This window comes from Oncorhynchus mykiss, chromosome 18 (genome assembly GCF_013265735.2).
Source record: "Oncorhynchus mykiss isolate Arlee chromosome 18, USDA_OmykA_1.1, whole genome shotgun sequence".
NCBI lineage: Eukaryota > Metazoa > Chordata > Actinopteri > Salmoniformes > Salmonidae > Oncorhynchus > Oncorhynchus mykiss.
Genome location: NC_048582.1, coordinates 52,570,659 through 52,592,255, shown reverse-complemented (window position 1 = coordinate 52,592,255; position 21,597 = coordinate 52,570,659). Strand labels below are relative to the sequence as shown.

General features: G+C 44.2%; 1 protein-coding gene across 1 annotated transcript; it reads left to right on the top strand.

The window, feature by feature from the left end:
• The first annotated feature begins 17,054 nt into the window (after positions 1-17,054).
• Positions 17,055-20,924, top strand: fabp3 (fatty acid binding protein 3, muscle and heart). The gene is given in 4 exon segments (NM_001124713.1): positions 17,055-17,199; positions 19,485-19,657; positions 20,567-20,668; positions 20,806-20,924. Coding segments are annotated over 4 exon segments (402 nt in total). The 5' UTR covers positions 17,055-17,126; the 3' UTR covers positions 20,860-20,924.
• Positions 20,925-21,597: the final 673 nt, after the last annotated feature.

The following is a 21,597-nucleotide window of genomic DNA, read 5'->3' as shown; positions in this document are numbered from 1 at the left end:
CCATCGATGTGGATAGGGGGGTGTTCCCTCTGCTGTTTCCTGAAGTCCACAATCATCTCCTTAGTTTTGTTGACGTTGAGTGTGAGGTTGTTTTCCTGACACCACACTCCGAGGGCCCTCACCTCCTCCCTGTAGGCCGTCTCATCGTTGTTGGTAATCAAGCCTACCACTGTTCTGTCGTCCGCAAACTTGATGATTGAGTTGGAGGCGTGCGTGGCCACGCAGTCGTGGGTGAACAGGGAGTACAGGAGAGGGCTCAGAACGCAACCTTGTGGGGCCCCAGTGTTGAGGATCAGCGGGGAGGAGATGTTGTTGCCTACCCTCACCACCTGGGGGCGGCCCGTCAGGAAGTCCAGTACCCAGTTGCACAGGGCGGGGTCGAGACCCAGGGTCTCGAGCTTGATGACGAGCTTGGAGGGTACTAAGGTGTTGAATGCCGAGCTGTAGTCGATGAACAGCATTCTCACATAGGTATTCCTCTTGTCCAGATGGGTTAGGGCAGTGTGCAGTGTGGTTGAGATTGCATCGTCTGTGGACCTATTTGGGCGGTAAGCAAATTGGAGTGGGTCTAGGGTGTCAGGTAGGGTGGAGGTGATATGGTCCTTGACTAGTCTCTCAAAGCACTTCATGATGACGGATGTGAGTGCTACGGGGCGGTAGTCATTTAGCTCAGTTACCTTAGCTTTCTTGGGAACAGGAACAATGGTGGCCCTCTTGAAGCATGTGGGAACAGCAGACTGGTATAGGGATTGATTGAATATGTCCGTAAACACACCGGCCAGCTGGTCTGCGCATGCTCTGAGGGCGCGGCTGGGGATGCCATCTGGGCCTGCAGCCTTGCGAGGGTTAACACGTTTAAATGTCTTACTCACCTCGGCTGCAGTGAAGGAGAGACCGCATGTTTTCGTTGCAGGCCGTGTCAGTGGCACTGTATTGTCCTCAAAGCGGGCAAAAAAGTTATTTAGTCTGCCTGGGAGCAAGACATCCTGGTCCGTGACTGGGCTGGGTTTCTTCCTGTAGTCCGTGATTGACTGTAGACCCTGCCACATGCCTCTTGTGTCTGAGCCGTTGAATTGAGATTCTACTTTGTCTCTGTACTGGCGCTTAGCTTGTTTGATAGCCTTGCGGAGGGAATAGCTGCACTGTTTGTATTCGGTCATGTTACCAGACACCTTGCCCTGATTAAAAGCAGTGGTTCGCGCTTTCAGTTTCACACGAATGCTGCCATCAATCCACGGTTTCTGGTTAGGGAATGTTTTAATCGTTGCTATGGGAACGACATCTTCAACGCACGTTCTAATGAACTCGCACACCGAATCAGCGTATTCGTCAATGTTATTATCTGACGCAATACGAAACATCTCCCAGTCCACGTGATGGAAGCAGTCTTGGAGTGTGGAGTCAGCTTGGTCGGACCAGCGTTGGACAGACCTCAGCGTGGGAGCCTCTTGTTTTAGTTTCTGTCTGTAGGCAGGGATCAACAAAATGGAGTCGTGGTCAGCTTTTCCGAAAGGGGGGCGGGGCAGGGCCTTATATGCGTCGCGGAAGTTAGAGTAACAATGGTCCAAGGTCTTTCCTCCCCTGGTTGCGCAATCGATATGCTGATAAAATTTGGGGAGTCTTGTTTTCAGATTAGCCTTGTTAAAATCCCCAGCTACAATGAATGCAGCCTCCGGATAAATTGTTTCCAGTTTGCAGAGAGTTAAATAAAGTTCGTTCAGAGCCATCGATGTGTCTGCTTGGGGGGGGATATATACGGCTGTGATTATAATCGAAGAGAATTCTCTTGGTAGATAATGCGGTCTACATTTGATTGTGAGGAATTCTAAATCAGGTGAACAGAAGGATTTGAGTTCCTGTATGTTTCTTTCATCGCACCATGTCACGTTAGTCATAAGGCATACGCCCCCGCCCCTCTTTTTACCAGAAAGATGTTTTTTCCTGTCTGCGCGATGCGTGGAGAAACCTGTTGGCTGCACCGCTTCGGATAGCGTCTCTCCAGTAAGCCACGTTTCCGTGAAGCAAAGAACGTTACAGTCTCTGATGTCCCTCTGGAATGCTACCCTTGCTCGGATTTCATCAACCTTGTTGTCAAGAGACTGGACATTGGCAAGAAGAATGCTAGGGAGTGGTGCGCGCTGTGCCCGTCTCCGGAGTCTGACCAGAAGACCGCCTCGTTTCCCTCTCTTTCGGAGTCGTTTTTTTGGGTCGCTGCATAGGATCCACTCCGTTGTCCTGTTTGTAAGGCAGAACACAGGATCCGCGTCGCGAAAAACATATTCTTGGTCGTACTGATGGTGAGTTGATGATGATCTTGATGCTGATCTTATATTCAGTAGTTCTTCTCGACTGTATGTAATGAAACCTAAGATGACCTGGGGTACTAATGTAAGAAATAACACGTAAAAAAACAAAAAACTGCATAGTTTCCTAGGAACGCGAAGCGAGGCGGCCATCTCTGTCGGCGCCGGAAGTATAGGTAGGTGGGGATGAGGTAGGTAGATTGGGTGGGCTATATACCGATGGACTATGTACAGCTGCAGCGATCGGTTAGCTGCTCAGATAGCAGATGTTTAAAGTTGGTGAGGGAGATAAAAGTCTACAACTTCAGAGATTTTTGCAATTCGTTCCAGTCGCAGGCAGCAGAGAACTGGAAGGAAAGGCGGCCAAATGAGGTTTTGGCTTTAGGGATGATCAGTGAGATACACCTGCTGGAGCGCGTGCTACGGGTGGGTGTTGCCATCGTGACCAGTGAACTGAGATAAGGCAGAGCTTTACCTAGCATAGACTTGTGGATAACCTGGAGCCAGTGGGTCTTGCGACGAACATGTAGCGAGGGCCAGCCGACTAGAGCATACAGGTCGCAGTGGTGGGTGGTATAAGGTTTAAGCTTTAGTAACAAAACGGATGGCACTGTTCAATAACCAAACAGGGTACATACACAACTATGCATAATGTAAAGTACTGTGAAACTGTGGATTTACTGTATTTTAGAGTAATGGAGATGGAAGCCAGGTAAACTACACATACATTCATATTTGTTGATAAAGCTGGATTCAACCTGGCAAAAACACGCCGCAGGGGAAGAAATGTGATTGGACAGAGAGCAACTGTGGATGTCCCAGGCCAGAGAGGAGCTAACATCACAATGTGATTGGACAGAGAGCAACCGTGGATGTCCCAGGCCAGAGAGGAGCTAACATCACAATGTGATTGGACAGAGAGCAACCGTGGATGTCCCAGGCCAGAGAGGAGCTAACATCACAATGTGATTGGACAGAGAGCAACCGTGGATGTTCCAGGCCAGAGAGGAGCTAACATCACAATGTGTGCAGTACTGTCCAATGATGGTTTGCTGTTAAACAAACCACTCATTGGCCCCTACAATACAGAGAGGCTCATTTATTGACTGGATGACCTGAATAATCGACTTGTGCCAGCGGAGGAGAGAGGGGCAAGAAACTCCCCTACCTTCGTTGTTGTGTGGGATAATGTGGCATTCCACCACTCTGCTGCAGTCACAGACTCGTATGCTGCACATCCCAGGATGTCAGTTCTGTTCCTGCCTCCATACTCCCCCTTCCTAAACCCAATAGAGGAGTTGCGTGGAGGTGGAAGGTTTATGACCACCATCCACATGACCAGATGTCCTTACTGGATGCCAAAACGTAGGCAAAAATGTACTCAACTTAAAACGATGTGTTTGCTCAAATTGTCTCATGTTCTTTCAACTAGAAATTATTATTTGGGCATCTTACCTAAAAAAAGGCTGTGGAGCTATACATGCAAAATGCAACAATTTAAAAGATTTGACTGAGTTACAGTTCATATAAAGAAATCAGTCAATAGAAATACAATCATTAGGCCCGAATCTATGGATTTAACATGACTGGGAATACATACATGCATCCATCCGCTGGTCACAAAATAGCATTTAAAAGGGGCGTGGATGATGGCGGCGGATGAATGGAATGACAATGGACCTCAGGATCTCATCACAGTATCTCTCTGCATTAAAATTGCCATCGATAAAACGCAATTGTGTTCATTGTCCGTAGCTTATGCCTGCCCATACCATAACCCCACTGCCACCATGGGGCACTCTGTTCACAATGTTGACATCAGCAAACTGCTCACCCACACAACGCCAACATTTGCCATCTGCCCGGTACAGTTGAAACCGGGATTCATCCGTGAAGATCACACTTCTCCAGCGTGCCAGTGGCCATCGAAGGTGAGCATTTGTCCACTGAAGTCAGAACTGCTGTCAGGTCAAGACCCTGGTGAGGACGACAAGCACGCAGATGAGCTTCCCTGAGACGGTTTCTGACAGTTTGTGCAGAAATTCTTTGGTTGTGCAAACCCACAGTTTCATCAGCTGTCCGGGTTGCTGGTCTGAGACGATCCCATAGGTGAAGAAGCCGGATGTGGAGGTCCTGCACTGGTGTGGTTACACATGGTCTGCAGTTGGTCCGTGCTTCTACATCTGTATTTTTTGCTGTTTGGGGTTTTAGTCTGTGTTTCTATATAAGCCATTTGTGACATCTGCTGATGTAAAAAGTGCTTTATAAATATATTTGTTTTGTGAGGCCAGTTGGACGTACTGCTAAATTCTCTAAACAGGATGTTGGAGGTGGCTTATGGTAGAGAAATTAACATTTAATTTTCTGGCAACAGCTCTGGTGAACATTCCTGCCATCAGCATGCCAATTGCATGCTTCCTCAACACTTGAGACATCTGTGGCATTGTGTTGTGTGACAAAACTTTACAATTTAGAGTGGTCTTTTATTGTCCCCAACACAAGGTGCTGGGCCAAGAACCACGTGCAATGGGCATTACTGTGGTTCCCACCGTGAAGCATGAAGGACGACGTATGATGGTGTGGCCGTGCTTTACTGGTGACACTGTCAGTGATCTATTTAGAATTCAAGGCACACTTAACCAGCATGGCTTCTACAGCATTCTGCAGCGATACGCCATTCCATCTGGTTTGAGCTTAGTGGGACTATCATTTGATTTTCAACAGGACAATGACCCAACCCACCTCCAGGCTGTGTAAGGGCTATTTGACCAAGAAGGAGAGTGATGGAGTGTTGCATCAGATGATCTGGCCTCAACAATCACCCAACCTCAAACCAATTGAGATTGTTTGGGATGAGTTGGACCGCTTAGTGAAGGAAAAGCAGCCAACAAGTGCTCAGCATATATGGGAACTCCTTCAAGAAGCTGGTAGAGAATGCCAAGAGTGTGCAAAGCTGTCATCAAGGCAAAGGGTAGCTACTTTGAAGAATCTAAAATATCAAATATATTTGGATTTGTTTAACACTTTTTTTGGTTACTACATGATTCCATATGTATTATTTTATAGTGTTGATGTCTTCACTATTATTCTACAATGTCGAAAATAGTAAAAAATAAGAAAAACCCTTGAATGTGTAGGTGTGTCCAAACTTTTGACTGGTACTCTACATATTTGACATACTTTATTATATTGTACATGTTTATTTATACAGTAATTAATGTTCAACATTTTCTCACCTGGGATTTGAATTCACAACCTCTTAGTTCACAGCATTCCAATCTTCCTGCTAAGCTACCATGCCTGTGTCAATAAATGATTTCACCTGTATTGCTACACTTTGCACTTCAAAGTAAATCTCAGCTCTGTTAAAAGTACATTCAAGAAAAACAAGTGTAGTTATCCTAGTGATGATGGAGTACCATTTAAACAAGGTAGTTTGCAACACCTCTCTTCGACAGCTATACAGCAAACAAAACAAACACTTCAAAGCAGTGATGAGAGAATAGTCAGATAAACAGATAAGTGAGCCAGACATGGTGGCAAAGCAAGCAGATCGGAATGTCATGAACCAAGAGATTGTGAGTTTAAATCCCAGGTGAGGACATGTTGAATAATAACTACTGTATAAATTAACATGCACAATGTAATCATGTACTGTTTGCCAAATATGTAAGTTGAAAACATTGTGTTAAAAGCACTATTTATGTTTGTCACCAGTTTCACAGCCTTTTGGAGTTAAGATTCCCAAGTAATAATTAGTTGAAACAACTAGATTTGTGCTTGTTTTTTTTTTTTACAGTGTAGCCCTACACAGTTTGTGAAAACAAATTTATAGGAATTACTTTGATTTGAAAATGTGTGTTTCTGTCTCTCAGGTGTGTGGTGGAGATTCGCTGAGCAAAGAGAGAGAGGGAGGGAGAAAGAGATGGAGAGAGTGCGAGAGAGAGAGAAACAGAGAGAGGAAGAAAAATAAACTGACAAACAAATTAAGAAACAAAAACAGAGAAAGAAACAGACAGAGACATACATACAGACATACAGACAGACAGACAGACAGACAGACAGACAGACAGACAGACAGACAGACAGACAGACAGACAGACAGACAAGAGGAGAGAGAGGGGGAGGTGAAAAAGAGAAAGAGAGTTAGAGCGGTGGTCTCTCTAGTTTCAGGCATAGCTGAGGTGGAATCCCACCTCTGTCTGGCCCGTCTCTTTGTCCTGCTCTCCCCAAGGGTCTGTCACCATGGTTACTGTTAACACCAGGCCAGTTACCACGGTTACTGCTAACACCGGGTACCCGGCGATGAGTCTCATTCCGGATACTCATCCTGGATCTACTCATCAGATAACAGGATGTATGTGTGGGTAGGTGGGTTTGTGTTAGTGTGTGTGTGTCACAGGAGGCTGCTGAGGGGAGGAAGGCTCATAATAATGGCTGAAATGTAGGGAATGGAATGGTATCAAACACGTGGAAACCATGTATTTGATGTGTTCGATACCATACCATCAATTCCTTTACAGCCATTACTATGAGCCTGTCCTCCCCAATTAAGGTGCCACCGGATGCCTTTAGTGTTTGTCAATACCGAGGTAGTGCATGCTGCAGGAGGGGTACGGGCATATGAGGGTCTTGGAGCTTGCCTACATTGGAAATCACCACTAGGGGCAGTCTGACCAGATGTGAATTCTGTTGTTGATTTCTCCAAGCAGGAAGTTGACCTGTTCTGTATGATGATGTCATAATCCTGAGTCCATGTTAACTATCAGAGGATTGAAACATTGTCTATCTCACCACCAGAGAGCAGAAGACACTCACTGTAGTAGCATACCACTTTAGTACCACTGTAGAAGCACTGTAGAAGCATACCACTGTAGTAGCACTGTAGTAGCATACCACTGTAGAAGTGCTACTACATACTACTGCACTAGCATTCCACTGTATTAGCATACCACTGTAGTACCACTGTAGTACCACTGTAGCAGCATACCATTGTAGTAGCATGCCGCTGTAGTACCACTGTAGTAGCATACCACTGTAGTAGCATACCACTGTAGTACCACTGTAGTACCACTGTAGCAGCATACCACTGTAGTATCACTGTAGCAGCATACCACTGTAGTACCACTGTAGTAGCATACCACTGTAGTACCACTGTAGTAGCATACCACTGTAGTAGCATACCACTGTAGTACCACTGTAGTACCACTGTAGTAGCATACCACTGTAGTAGCATACCACTGTAGAGGCATACCACTGTAGTACCACTGTAGTAGCATACCACTGTAGTACCACTGTAGTAGCATACCACTGTAGTAGCATACCACTGTAGTACCACTGTAGTAGCATACCACTGTAGTACCACTGTAGTAGCATACCACTGTAGTAGCATACCACTGTAGTATCACTGTAGTAGCATACCACTGTAGTACCACTGTAGTAGCATACCACTGTAGTACCACTGTAGTAGCATACCACTGTAGTACCACTGTAGTAGCATACAACTGTAGTACCACTGTAGTACCACTGTAGTAGCATACCACTGTAGTAGCATACCACTGTAGTACCACTGTAGTAGCATACCACTGTAGTATCACTGTAGTAGCATACCACTGTAGTACCACTGTAGTAGCATACCACTGTAGTACCACTGTAGTAGCATACCACTGTAGTACCACTGTAGTAGCATACAACTGTAGTACCACTGTAGTACCACTGTAGTACCACTGTAGTAGCATACCACTGTAGTAGCATACCACTGTAGTAGCATACCACTGTAGTACCACTGTAGTACCATTGTAGTAGCATACCACTGTAGTACCACTGTAGTAGCATACCACTGTAGTAGCACACCACTGTAGTAGCATACCACTGTAGTACCACTGTAGTACCACTGTAGTAGCATACCACTGTAGTAGCATACCACTGTAGTACCACTGTAGTACCACTGTAGTAGCATACCACTGTAGTAGCTTTGAGCAGACAGAGAATCAGGATTCCTACAATGTGGAGGCTAAAGGCTCATCAAATCAAATGTTATTGGCCACATACACATATTTTGCAGATGGCATCACAGGTGCAGCAAAATACTTATATTCCCAACAGTGCAGTAATACTTATATTCCTACCTCCAACAGTGCGGTAATACTTATATTCCTAGCTCCAACAGTGCAGTAATACTTATATTCCCAACAGTGCAGTAATACTTATATTCCTAGCTCCAACAGTGCAGTAATACTTATATTCCCAACAGTGCAGTAATACTTATATTCCCAACAGTGCAGTAATACTTACATTCCTAGCTCCAACAGTGCAGTAATACTTATATTCCTAGCTCCAACAGTGCAGTAATACTTATATTCCCAACAGTGCAGTAATACTTATATTCCTAGCTCCAACAGTGCAGTAATACTTATATTCCCAACAGTGCAGTAATACTTATATTCCTAGCTCCAACAGTGCAGTAATACTTATATTCCTAGCTCCAACAGTACAGTAATACTTATATTCCTAGCTCCAACAGTGCAGTAATACTTATATTCCTAGCTCCAACAGTGCAGTAATACTTATATTCCTAGCTCCAACAGTACAGTAATACTTATATTCCTAGCTCCAACAGTGCAGTAATACTTATATTCCTAGCTCCAACAGTACAGTAATACTTATATTCCTAGCTCCAACAGTGCAGTAATACTTATATTCCTAGCTCCAACAGTACAGTAATACTTATATTCCTAGCTCCAACAGTGCAGTAATACTTATATTCCTAGCTCCAACAGTGCAGTAATACCTAACAATACAAAACAATACACACAAATCCCCCAAAAATGTCATTAAGAAATTAAGAAATATCAGAATGAGCAATGTCAGAGTCCGAAATATACAGTCTGAACTTTACATACATTTAGGTTGGAGTCATTAAAACTTGTTTTTCAACCACTCCACAAGTAAGTAATTTGACCAACAATTGTTCACAGACAGATTATTTCACTGATAATCACAATTCCAGTGGGTCAGAAGTTTACATACACTAAATTGACTGGGCCTTTAAACAGGTTGGAAAATTCCAGAAAATGATGTCATGGCTTTAGAAGCTTCTGATAGGCTAATTGACATCATTTGAGTCAATTAGAGGCGTACCTGTGGATGTATTTCAAGGCCTACCTTAAAACCCAGTGCCTCTTTGCTTGACATCATGGGAAAATCAAAAGAAATCAGCCAAGACCTCAGAAAAAAAAGTGTAGACCTCCACAAGTCTGGTTCATCCTTGGGAGCAATTTCCAAATGCGTGAAGGTACCATGTTCATCTGTACAAACAGTAGTACGCAAGTATAAACCCCATGGGACCACGCAGCCGTCATACCACTCAGGAAGGAGATGCGTTCTGTCTCCTAGAGGTGAACGTACTTTGGTGCGAAAAGTGCAAATCAATCCCAGAACAACAGCAAAGGACCTTGTGAAGATGCTGAGGAAACAGGTACCAACGTATCTATATCCACAGTAAAATAAGTCCTATATCGACATAACCTGAAAGGCCGCTCAGCAAGGAAGAAGCCACTGCTCCAAAACCTCCATAAAAACTACAGTTTGCCACTGTACATGGGGAGAAAGATCGTACTTTTTGGAGAAATGTCCTCTGATCTGATGAAACAAAAATAGAACCGTTTGGCCATGATGACCATCATTATGTTTGGAGGAAAAATGCGGAAGCTTGCAAGGCGAAGAACACCATCCCAACCGTGCATCATGGGGGTGGCAGCATCATGTTGTGGGGGTGCTTTGCTGCAGGAGGGACTGGTGCCCTTCACAAAATAGATGGCATCATGGGGCAGGATAATTATGTGGATATATTGATGCAACATCTCAAGACATCAGTCAGGAAGGTAAAGCTTGGTCGCAAATGGGTCTTCCAAATGGACAATGACCCCAAGCATACTTCCAAAGTTGTGTCATAATGGCTTAAGGACAACAAAGTCAAGGTATTGGAGTGGCCATCACAAAGCCCTGACCTCAATGCTATAGAACATTTGTGGGCAGAACTGAAAAAGTGTGTGCGAGCAAGGAGGCCTACAAACCTGACTTAGTTACACCAGCTCTGTCAGGTGGAATGGGCCAAAATTGACCCAACTTATTGTGGGAAGCTTGTGGAAGGCTACCCGAAATGTTTGACACAAGTTAAACAATTGAAAGGCAATACTACCAAATACTAATTAAGTGTATGTAAACTTCTGACCCACTGGGAATGTGATGAAAGAAATAAAAGCTGAAATAAATCACCCTCTCTACTATTATTAAGACATTTCACATTCTTAAAATAAAGTGGTGATCCTAACTGACCTAAGACAGGGAATTTTTACTAGGATTGAATGTCAGAAATTGTGAAACTGAGTTTAAATGTATTTGGCTAAGGTGTATGTAAACTTCAGACTTCAACTGTAAATGTATTTAATGGTGTGTAGACAGTATGGACAGTATATGTGTGTACAGCAGTACAGCAGTAGTTACATAGGATGAGCCTTGACTAGAATACAGTATATACATATGAAGTGGGTAAAACAGTTATGTAAACATTATTAAAGTGACCTGTGTTCAATGACTATGTTCACAGGGCAGAAGTCTCTAATGGGTAGAGTACCAGGTGGTAGTCGGCTAGTAACAGTTTACTAAGTTATGGGCAGGGTACTTGACGGAGGCCGGCTAGTTGTGACTATTTAACAGTCTGATGGCCTGGAGATAGAAGCTGTCTCTCTGTCCCAGCTTTGATGCAGCTGTACTGTCTCCTTGCTCTAGATGGTAGCTGTTTGAACAGGCCATGGCTCGGGTGGCTGAGGTCCTTGATGATCTTCTTGGCATTCCTGTGACACCGGGTGCTGTAGATGTCCTGTAGGGCAGGCAGTGTGCTCCCAATGATGCATTGAGCTGACCGCGCAACCTTCTGGAGAGCCCTGCTGTTGCGGATGGAGCAATTGTTGTACCAGGCGGTTATACAGCCCAATAGGATGCTCTCAATAGTGCATCTGTAGAAGTTTGTGAGGGTCAACCTCCTGAGGTTGAAAAGGCACTGTTGAGCCTTCTTCCCCACACTGTCTTTGTGAGTGGACCATTTCAGTTTGTCAGTGATGTGCATGCCGAGGAACTTGAAGCTTTTGACCTTCTCCACTGCGGACATTGTTTCAACTCTAACTATGGTGTGTTAGTATGGTTTGTGTGTGTGTGTGTGTGTGTGTGTGTGTGTGTGTGTGTGTGTGTGTGTGTGTGTGTGTGTGTGTGTGTGTGTGTGTGTGTGTGTGTGTGTGTGAGATAGTCTTCAGAGGATTAGAACATCAAGATATGGGTAGAATGTGAATATGTAAAAAAATATATATATATATAATAAAAAAAAACGAACACTCTTTGTTGCTCTAATACTCACATTTATTTTTTATTACTAGAACTGACTTTGCTGATAGCTACTTTATTTGCACTCAGGTAATGTAGATCACAGGTGTTATGTCATCTATAACTAAAACTAGACTAGAGGAAGAGGGAGAGAGAAAGAGAAGGGAAGGGAGGGAGGCTATGGGGAAATGGGATGATGTGGGATGATGAATACAAAAGGGATTGGAGACAGAGAGAAAGGGGGAGGAAGAGTGAGGATAAAAAGGGACGAAGTGAGAGGAATGGATGTAGAAACACTGCAATCAGGGTCCGGTCATCATTGAGTCAATGTTCAGATGTTTTTCTCCTTTACACAGAGTAGCCTGAGACACAGAGGGCTGGGATATACAGCTGAGTATAGCAGAGTATAGTAGAGTACCGTAGAGCGGAGTCCAGTAGAGTAGATTAGAGTCCGGTAGAGTACGGTACAGTAGAGTACAGTAGAGTACAGTAGAGTACAGTAGAGTAGTGTAGAGTAGAATACATTAGAGTCGGGTAGAGTCCAGTAGAGTACAGTACAGTACAGTACAGTACAGTAGAGTAGAGTAGAGTACAGTAATGTAAAGTAGAGTGGTGTTGATCTAGTTCAGTTCAGTTGCATTAAAGTGCAACAAGTAGGAGCTTGATTAGACAGCATACTTAACAAGTTTGAGAACTACTGATTTAGCCAATCGAAGCAGGTTAGGTAATAGCTTTAGCCAATGGGATGAGCAGGTTAGGTATGTGCTTTAGCCAATGGGCTGCTTTCCGAACATTTGAATTGTAGATTAGAAAACCAGGAGTACCTGTCTCTCAAGTCACTCACTCAAACACTGCATACAGGTGAGCTTAGCAGAAGTGTGTGTGTGTGTGTGTGTGCGTGTGGGTGTGGGTATGTGTGGGTGTGTGTGTGCGTGCTTGCGTGCGTGCATGTGTGTGTGTGTGTGCATGCATATGTGTGTGTGGTGTGTGTAAATGTAAACAGTGTTAACAGTACAACTACTAAGTTTAAGGGTGTGTCCTCAGAGTATGGGGTGTGTGTGACATAATCTTTCTGCACCTGAGTATACAGAGCACACTAGAATTGATCCCTTGAAAGCACTCAAGTCCCACTCATAACCCTTAGTGGGACAGTGCATCCAAAATAAGGATATATACATTGAAGGGTTGAACTGAAGGGTTGCCGGTTCAAATCCAGGTCTAATGGAAAAATCTAATAGCAGGAGTAAGAATCAATATCTCAGATGTGTCCTAGTACTGCTGTGCTCCAGAGGCTCTGCTGACCTACCGGTGATACTAATCCTGTGTCCGGGATTGGGTACTACTGTGTCAACAAAAGACTGTTTCTGTTGTATAAGTAAGCAATGAACAACGCCACATGAAGCGGTGGGGGCCGTTCCCTCGAGAACTATACAAATTGTTGCTTTAAGTTTAGCAACTGTCCGATAATCTTCAATCCATCAGAATGAAATATTAATCCATGTCTGATTCTTTGTGTAATAGATCTATACTATTCTATTCTATGTTAATCAACAAGACCTCAGATTTGCCATTTGGTCCTTTGGTTATGTTAAATATCCATTTTAAAGAGGACCCAGAATATATGGTGATCAATATAATCAATATACAGACTGGCCTGGGTCTGAACCAAGATATATGAAAGTATAAGAGAAAATACGGTATACTTTAGAAGTAAGTCAATATGGGAGGAAAATCTGTCTGCTGCACCAGCAGTGCAGGGCCCTATGAGTGTTTTTTAAGTTTCCTGCTCAAGGTTAAGTTATTTTCTCTGGCCTGCTTCTCTAAATATTTAACCTTGAGGCTACCGCCGCCCAAGATACAATATATCCTGACCCCTATGAACCCACACAGTAGCAAAACACACTCCTGCAAGACAACACTCTTTATCAGTACATATGGATTACTGCACTTATCCTCACAGTGTCGTGTCTGTTGATTTGGTCAACATATCACTTTCGTTTCTAGACTACATGTGGCATATATGTGTGTGTGTCACTTGTGTGTTTTCTGAGCAGGGGTGGGTACGAATAAGCCTGTTGGCAGTTGCCTGAACAAGTCCTTTTGGTATTCAGTTTGAATTATTTATGACTAAGTGTGCTAACCATTGTACTCTCTCACATATCATACTGTATATCATATAACAATCACACACACCTATAGATGTTTGCCAAGGAAAGAGTTGGATAGGTTTGACCTTTCACCTCATTTCTCTCTCTCTCTCAGCCTCCCTCTCTAACCCTCCCTCTCTGTACTCTCTGGCCACCTGTTTGTGTCAAATGTCGAACATATGCACACAGCATACCGATTTCGCCACACACGTGTCAGTTTAGGCACAGAGATAATTTGGTGAGGGGGAGGGGTGAGTGAGGGAGTGAGAGAGGGGGAGAGATGAATAGGATGAGGGAGGGGTGAAGGGTGAGAGTGGGGAGTGGTGAGAGAGGGGGAGGGGAGGGGGGAGACCGGGTGAAAATGATTTAACATTCTTACCAGGGTAAGGGTCAATTCCATTTCAATTTAGTTAGTTCAAGGCATCCTCATCAAAAACACACAGCGCATTCAGAAAGTATTCAGACCCCTTCCCTTTTTTGCACATTTTCTTACATTACAGCCATATTCTAAAATTGATTAAATCGTTTTTTCCCGTCATCAATCTACACACAGTACCCCATAATGACAAAGCAAAATCAGGTTTTTAGAATTTACTGAAACTGAAATATCACATTTATATAAGTATTCAGACCCTTTACTCAGTACTTTGTTGAAACACCTTTGGCAGCAATTACAGCCTCAAGTCTTCTTGGGTATGATGCTACAAGCTTGGCACACCTGTATTTGGGGGGTTTCTCCCATTCTTCTCTGCAGATCCTCTCAAGCTTTGTGAGGTTGGATGGGAAGTGTCGCTGCACAGCTATTTTCAGTCTCTCCAGAGATGTTCGATCAGTCTTGGTTTCATCAGACCAGAGAATCTTGTTTCTCATGGTCTGGGCCAATTGTGTGCCGCCCTATGGGACTCCCGGTCACAACTGGTTGTGACACAGCCTGGGATCGAACCCGGGTCTCTAATGACTCCTCAAGCATTGCGGTGCAGTGCCACTGCGCCACTCAGGAGGCCCCAACAAGGCATTTCTGTTTTTTATTTAGCAAAAAAACTGTTTTTGCTTTGTAGTCATGGGGTATTGTGTGTAGATTGATGATTAAATTATTTAATACATTTTAGAATAAGGCTGTAACGTAACAAAATGTGGAAAAAGTCCAGTGGTCTGAATAGTTTCCGAAGGCACTGTATAGATTTTTTCAATTTTAGAATTAGAATTTAAATTCAGTTCTTCAATAAATAAAAAAAGGAATCTCCTGAATTGAAATGGAACTGACTGGATTGGTATGACCTTTTTGTTTTTTCAGAGCGAGCCTCTGTGAGTGTGTTCGTCTGTCCATTTGTCTGTCCCTTACAGAACCAGTGGAGTTGGTTGTCTCATTATTGGCTAAAGACAATATTTCACAAGAAACATAGACAGTCTGAGAGACTTGTGTGTGCGTGTGTAAGAAAGAGAGAAACGACAAGCCATGGTTCTACAAGAGCAAGAACAGGGACCTCTATAGCGAGGCCAAGAAAAAGCTACACTCAGGAATTAAGGCATCATTTTACATTTACCAGACACTCTTATCAAGAGTGACTTATAGGAGCAATTAGGGTTAAGTGCCTTGGTCAAGGGCACATCAACAGATTTTTCACCTATTCATGGTTAAAACCAGCAACTTATTCTGTTACTGGCCCAACACCAGCAGTAGGGGAGAGGGGGGCAAGTTGCGGCATTTTTACAATCAGCATCACTTCGTCAAGGGAAATATAGTATTCTGTCTAACAAATATACTGTATCTACATATATTTCAGTATGTTGTGTATCCCTGGAAATAATCAAAATTCCTGTAAACATCACAGTTTCTAAAACATCCAATTTAGCACAAAATTCAAAGTCTATTTCACATTGGTTCAACGTAATTTCATTGAAATGAAGTGGAACCAATGTTGAATCAGCCAGTGTGTGACAAGTGGGATGTTGATGTTGTGGTAAGTAAAGCCGCTACATATGTCTGTACTGAATGGGATAATACCACTACCGTTTTAGATTTCCCAAACACAATATAAACACAATCGGATTCACTTTTTTGCACAATAAACAATTTCATATAATTGAATAGTTAGCTCGCATCACAGAACCAAAAAGTAACAAGACACTTTGTATTAAAAAAAAGGAAAAAAGGAAGTGACTCCACTCAAACCAAAAGCCCCCCGGGTAGCAGACAACCCCTCACTGCTGAATAAACTAAACCAGTTTGACTCACAAAGGCCCATAAATCACCAGGATCTACCCCCCTTGCCACTTCCACTCTCAGCCATCTACCTCCCACCCCTCCCTCCCCCATTCCTCTTCAGGCTGCTATATCCTCTACCCCTCTGCCATCCCAGGAACCCCCACCTCTCTGCATTTAGATATATTTAAACTGATACTGTACATTTGTACATCCACTGTATATCAACTGTAATCCACTGTATATCCTTACAGAGTCATTAACATTACAGAGTTAGGGAGGTAAGTCCAGACTCCTGGTCAGTGTGTCACTCTGTTGCTGGTAACCACACACACACACACCCGTGTGCATGCACACATACACACTCTTTCTCTATCGTTGTCTCTTTATCTGTTGAGTGAATAATTAGAGTGAGGTCGTTGACCAGAGGGCGGTCAGATGGTGGAGAGAGAACGAGAGAGAGAAAGAGGTAGAAAACAGGAGAGAAATAGAAAGAGAGAAAATGTACATGTCGTTCCCCCTGACCTTCACACCAAATCAATCATCAACCCCTCCCTCTCTCGCATCCTCCCTCTTTCCCCCCTCCCTCTCTTTCTTCCTCCTTCTTTCCCCCTCCCTCTCTGGCTTCCTCCCTCTTTCCCCCCTCCCTCTCTGGCTTCCTCCCTCTCTGGCTTCCTCCCTCTTTCCCCCCTCCCTCTCTGGCTTCCTCCCTCTTTCCCCTCTCGTTCTCTCTCTTTCTGACTGGAGCAAGATGTTCTTCTACTCTCCCCTCCCCCACTCCTCTCCTCTTTTTTTGACTGTCTTTTATTCTTCCTGCTGGACACCTTAATATCCCCCTGCCCCTCCTGTCTGTCTGTCTGTCTGTCTGTGTCTGTCTGTCTGTCTGTCTTTGTCTCCTCTCACCTCCTCTCCCTCCCCCTTCCCTCCCCTCTCCGCTCAGAGTGATGACATCACGAACAGCCGGTATAAAACCGACCAGTAGGATTGCAGCATAGCAGTCTCTCTGTCCCTCTCTCTCACTCACTCACTCACTCACTCTCTCATTCTGTTTCTGCTCTCTCACTCCCTCTCTCATTCCTCCACACTGCTAACAACATGGCTGAGGCATTCGCAGGCACATGGAACCTGAAGGACAGCAAGAACTTTGACGAATACATGAAGGCTCTGGGTGAGCAGCGTGTGCGTTTGTAGTGTAACGGTAATGGTAAAGGATGGGGTGTGCCTCCATGTGGGTGTGTGCACTTGTGAGAAGGGTGTGAGTGTGCTTGTGTGCACCCACATGTGTGTTTTTGTACTGATGTGTGTTTGTGAACATGAGTGTGTGACACACATGAGCTCACAAATACACATATACGCACAAAAAAACACACACATGCAGGTGTGTGTATCTGTGTGCGCCCTCATATATGTGTGTGGCAGTGGAGGCTGCTAAGGGGAGGATGGCTCATAATAATTGCCGGAATGGTGTGGAATCAAACACATGGTTTCCATATGGTTTGATTCCATTCCATTACAGCCATTATTATGAACAGTCCTCCCCTCAGCAGCCTCCACTGGTGTGTGGGCGCTGCATGTGTGTGTGTGTGTGTGTGTGTAAGTAGCAGAGCATGCGTGTTTAAACGGATAATGCAGCCGTTAATGCTAAGCATGGGAAAACAGGGTGTGTGTTGGACACACACAAATAGAGAACGAAGAGGGAAAGGGACAGGAGAGAGGGAGAGAGAGGGATATCAGGAGGGAGAGAGAGGGATATCAGGAGGGAGAGAGAGGGATATCAGGAGGGAGAGAGAGGGATATCAGGAGGGAGAGAGAGGGATATCAGGAGGGTGAGAGAGGGATATCAGGAGGGTGAGAGAGGGATATCAGGAGGGAGAGAGAGGGATATCAGGAGGGAGAGAGAGGGATATCAGGAGGGAGAGAGAGGGATATCAGGAGGGTGAGAGAGGGATATCAGGAGGGTGAGAGAGGGATATCAGGAGGGAGAGAGAGGGATATCAGGAGGGAGAGAGAGGGATATCAGGAGGGAGAGAGAGGGATATCAGGAGGGAGAGAGTGAGGGAGGTTGGATGAAAGATAGAGAAGTAGGAACAGAGCCAGAAAGAATACTTTTTTTATTGAACCTTTATTTAACTAGGCATTTCAGTTCTTATTAATTTACACCAGCCTAACCCGGACGACACTGGGCAAATTGTGTGTCTCCCTAAGGGACTCCCAATCACAGCCGGTTGTGATACACCCCCCCACCAACCTAGTGGTGTGGGGGGGGGGGGGGGGGGGGAGGAGTGGGAGACTCAATTTAATTCAAAGGGCTTTATGGACATTGGAAACATGTTTACATTGCCAAAGCAAGTGAAATAGATAATAAACAAAAGTTAAATAAACTAAAAATGAAACAGTAAAGACTACATTCAAAAAAGTTCCAAAGGATTAGATATTTCAAATGTCATATTATGTATATATACAGTGTTGTAACGCTGTGCAAATAGTTCAATAAAAAGGGGAAATAAATAAACATAAATATAGGTTGTATTTACAATGGTGTTTGTTCTTCACTGGTTGCCCTTTTCTTGTGGTACCAGGTCACAAACCTTGCTGCCGTCTCTCTCGCTCTCTCCGTTTGAATGGGGGAGGGGGGGAATGCCCCTACTGTGAGAAACTCGTTGTAGTCTGAGCTGTGTACACACACACACATAGGGGGTGAAATTCTCTGAAAGAGTGGTCCTTTTTTGAGGCTAGGTTGTGAGGTGGGGTTGAATATTAACATAGTGTGTGTGTGTGACCCGTTCGTTGACCCCTGGGGTTATTAGCTTCGACCCCTCTGCTCTTGTCACCATAGTATTGACCCCCAACCAACTCTCCGGATCACTCAGGCAGGTGCCACAAACTAGCTGTTTGTTGTATGGATTGTGTGACTGTGTCTCTATTTGCGTTGGGAGATCAACTCAGCTGCTACAGAAACATTACTTTAGTTCAGGGGAGGAGGAAAGTACTCTAGAACGGATCACACACAGCTGGGTCTGATGACTTTTGCTGAATGTTTAAAGAACACAGGAAATAGAGATAAGAGTGGGAATTAGATTCCGTTAGATCAGTCCAATCAGCAGTCAGTTTCCACAAACAGAACAGATCAATAAGTGATGCAGTGCACTGTCTGGTGTAAAGACTTCCCTTAGTATGCACCTTTTTATTTTGGACCTATAGTCACATTATGGTCACAAGGAGTTTTTATGGGCTTGAAAAGTCAGTCAGTCACACATCATTAACCCCAAAAGAGTTTTCGTGCATGGGTGCGTGCATGGCCTTTTTCTTCAGAAAGGAATATCTACAGTAAGGGTGGGGCTGTATTGGCAGCAGCAGCAGCACTCTTTCTAATCAAGATGTGATATGAGATAGTAGGCTATAATGTTCTTATCTAGATGAAGTGTTAACTTGTGATGTGTTTTTGATTGACAGGTGTGGGCTTTGCAACACGCCAGGTTGGCGGTATGACCAAGCCCACCACCATCATCGAGGTAGCTGGAGACACAGTCACTCTGAAGACACAGAGCACCTTCAAGAACACCGAGATCTCCTTCAAACTAGGAGCGGAGTTCGACGAGACCACCGCCGATGACAGGAAAGTCAAGGTAAGAGGTCAGGGTTAAGAGTGCTGATATAGGATCAGTTTAGCCTTTTAGATCATAATTAGTAAGACTATATGGACAGGATGGACCTGATCCTAGATCAGGATGCTGAGACACTGATTTTTATTCCTAGATGTCTAGCTGATGATCAGTCATACTTTATGGTGTGTGTTTTAACCGTATGTTTTTAACACTTTACAGTCATTTTTATGGCTACCACGTTACACTTTACAGCTATAATGCATTATGATGCCGTTATAATACATTGTAAGAGTTGTCATGAGTGTGTATCCTTATAATGGGGTGAGAGGTCAGGGACTAGAGGTTATGTATGCTGGATTACAGGTAATGGTTGTATCCGCCATGACATGCAGGGTTCAGTAGAAGAGCAAATGATTTCAAACAGACAAACAGAGCCAGAGGCCTTGAAATGTTGGGTGGGTTGAGGGGTCAAAGGTAAGAGGTCAAGGATGATGAGTTGTAGCTTTGTGACCGGAGACAGCTGCTACATGAATCAGAGAGAGAGAGAGAGAGAGAGAGAGAGAGAGAGAGAGAGAGAGAGAGAGAGAGAGAGAGAGAGAGGCTACTAAGCATGATCTGAGTGAAAAAGAGAACAGACACACCCACACACAATGTCTTACTGTTGAGGAATAGTTACTTTTGTTTGTGTGTGTGTGTGTCTAGTAACCTCAAGTCAACTGTCGATAGGTGGCCACACATGTCACATAGTGCAGGCTAACTTTGTTGAAAATGCAGTCATATCCATTCTTAATCTGCAATTACACACATTCACCACAGTCTCAAACTCACTTAATTAGTAGTAGATTGTATCTTCTTATCGCCTCTCTCCAGTTTTCCCCAGTCAATAGTATGTGACGTGTGTGTTCATAACATATCTCTCGCTCTCTCTAGTCCCTAATAACGATAGACGGTGGTAAGATGGTTCACGTGCAGAAGTGGGATGGCAAGGAGACCACTCTGGTCCGTGAAGTCAGCGGCAACGCCCTCGAACTGGTCAGTACTGAGTGTGTTTTTGTGTACATTTATGGAGCATCTGCATATACATGCACACACTGTATGTATATAAAAAAATCTATATATAAATCTGTGTATATTGTATATCTAACTATCCTCTCCTCTCTTCTCCATAGACTCTGACTCTGGGTGATGTCGTCTCCACACGCTCCTACGTCAAGGCCGAGTGACAACATTCCCCAAAAAACTGCACTACCCTTTGCCACACCTGCCCCCAAAAACAACCCTACCACTGACCCCCACTGCAACGACCTCTAACCCGTCTGACCGAACCCCTGACTCCCCCTGCTGTCCCGTCCTTCTCTTTGTAGTGTTTCTCTTCTGTATGAAACACTGAATAAATTCCACTTGTGTTTTTTTTCTCTAAAACCATTTCTAAAACCGCTTCTCTGTCAATCACACTCACCATGACAACAGTCACTGTATATAAACCATTGTGTATAGATAAGTCATTGGTTATAACACTGGGTACTGCACCTACACACTAGTTTCATGAAACCACAGGAATTTTTCCACTGGCCTAGAGGAAAGTCAACTCATCTACCAACGTTGTGTGGCAACCATTTTGTGCCAAATGGCTCATCACTTCTTACAGTAGTAGGATCCATCAGGGTGAGGCACGGCAGCCATTTTGTGCCAAGCTGAGATCAGAGGCTGCTGTTTGGAAACAGCACATGGCTCCTCAGACAGATCAAGGCAGTTTGTTTGTTGCCACAACACCAAGTAAAGGCCTTTCCACTTTGACCCATTTCTGAGTAGTTATGGCCGTGTGTGTAGCTCAGGGAGGGGGAGTTGACTTCTGGTACAATTATAGCAGTTCCAAACCAGCGACAAGTTTCCATCTTAACTAGGTTTACACAGAGCATCACGAGGAGAATAATTATAGACCAACCTCAGTGTGTGCCACC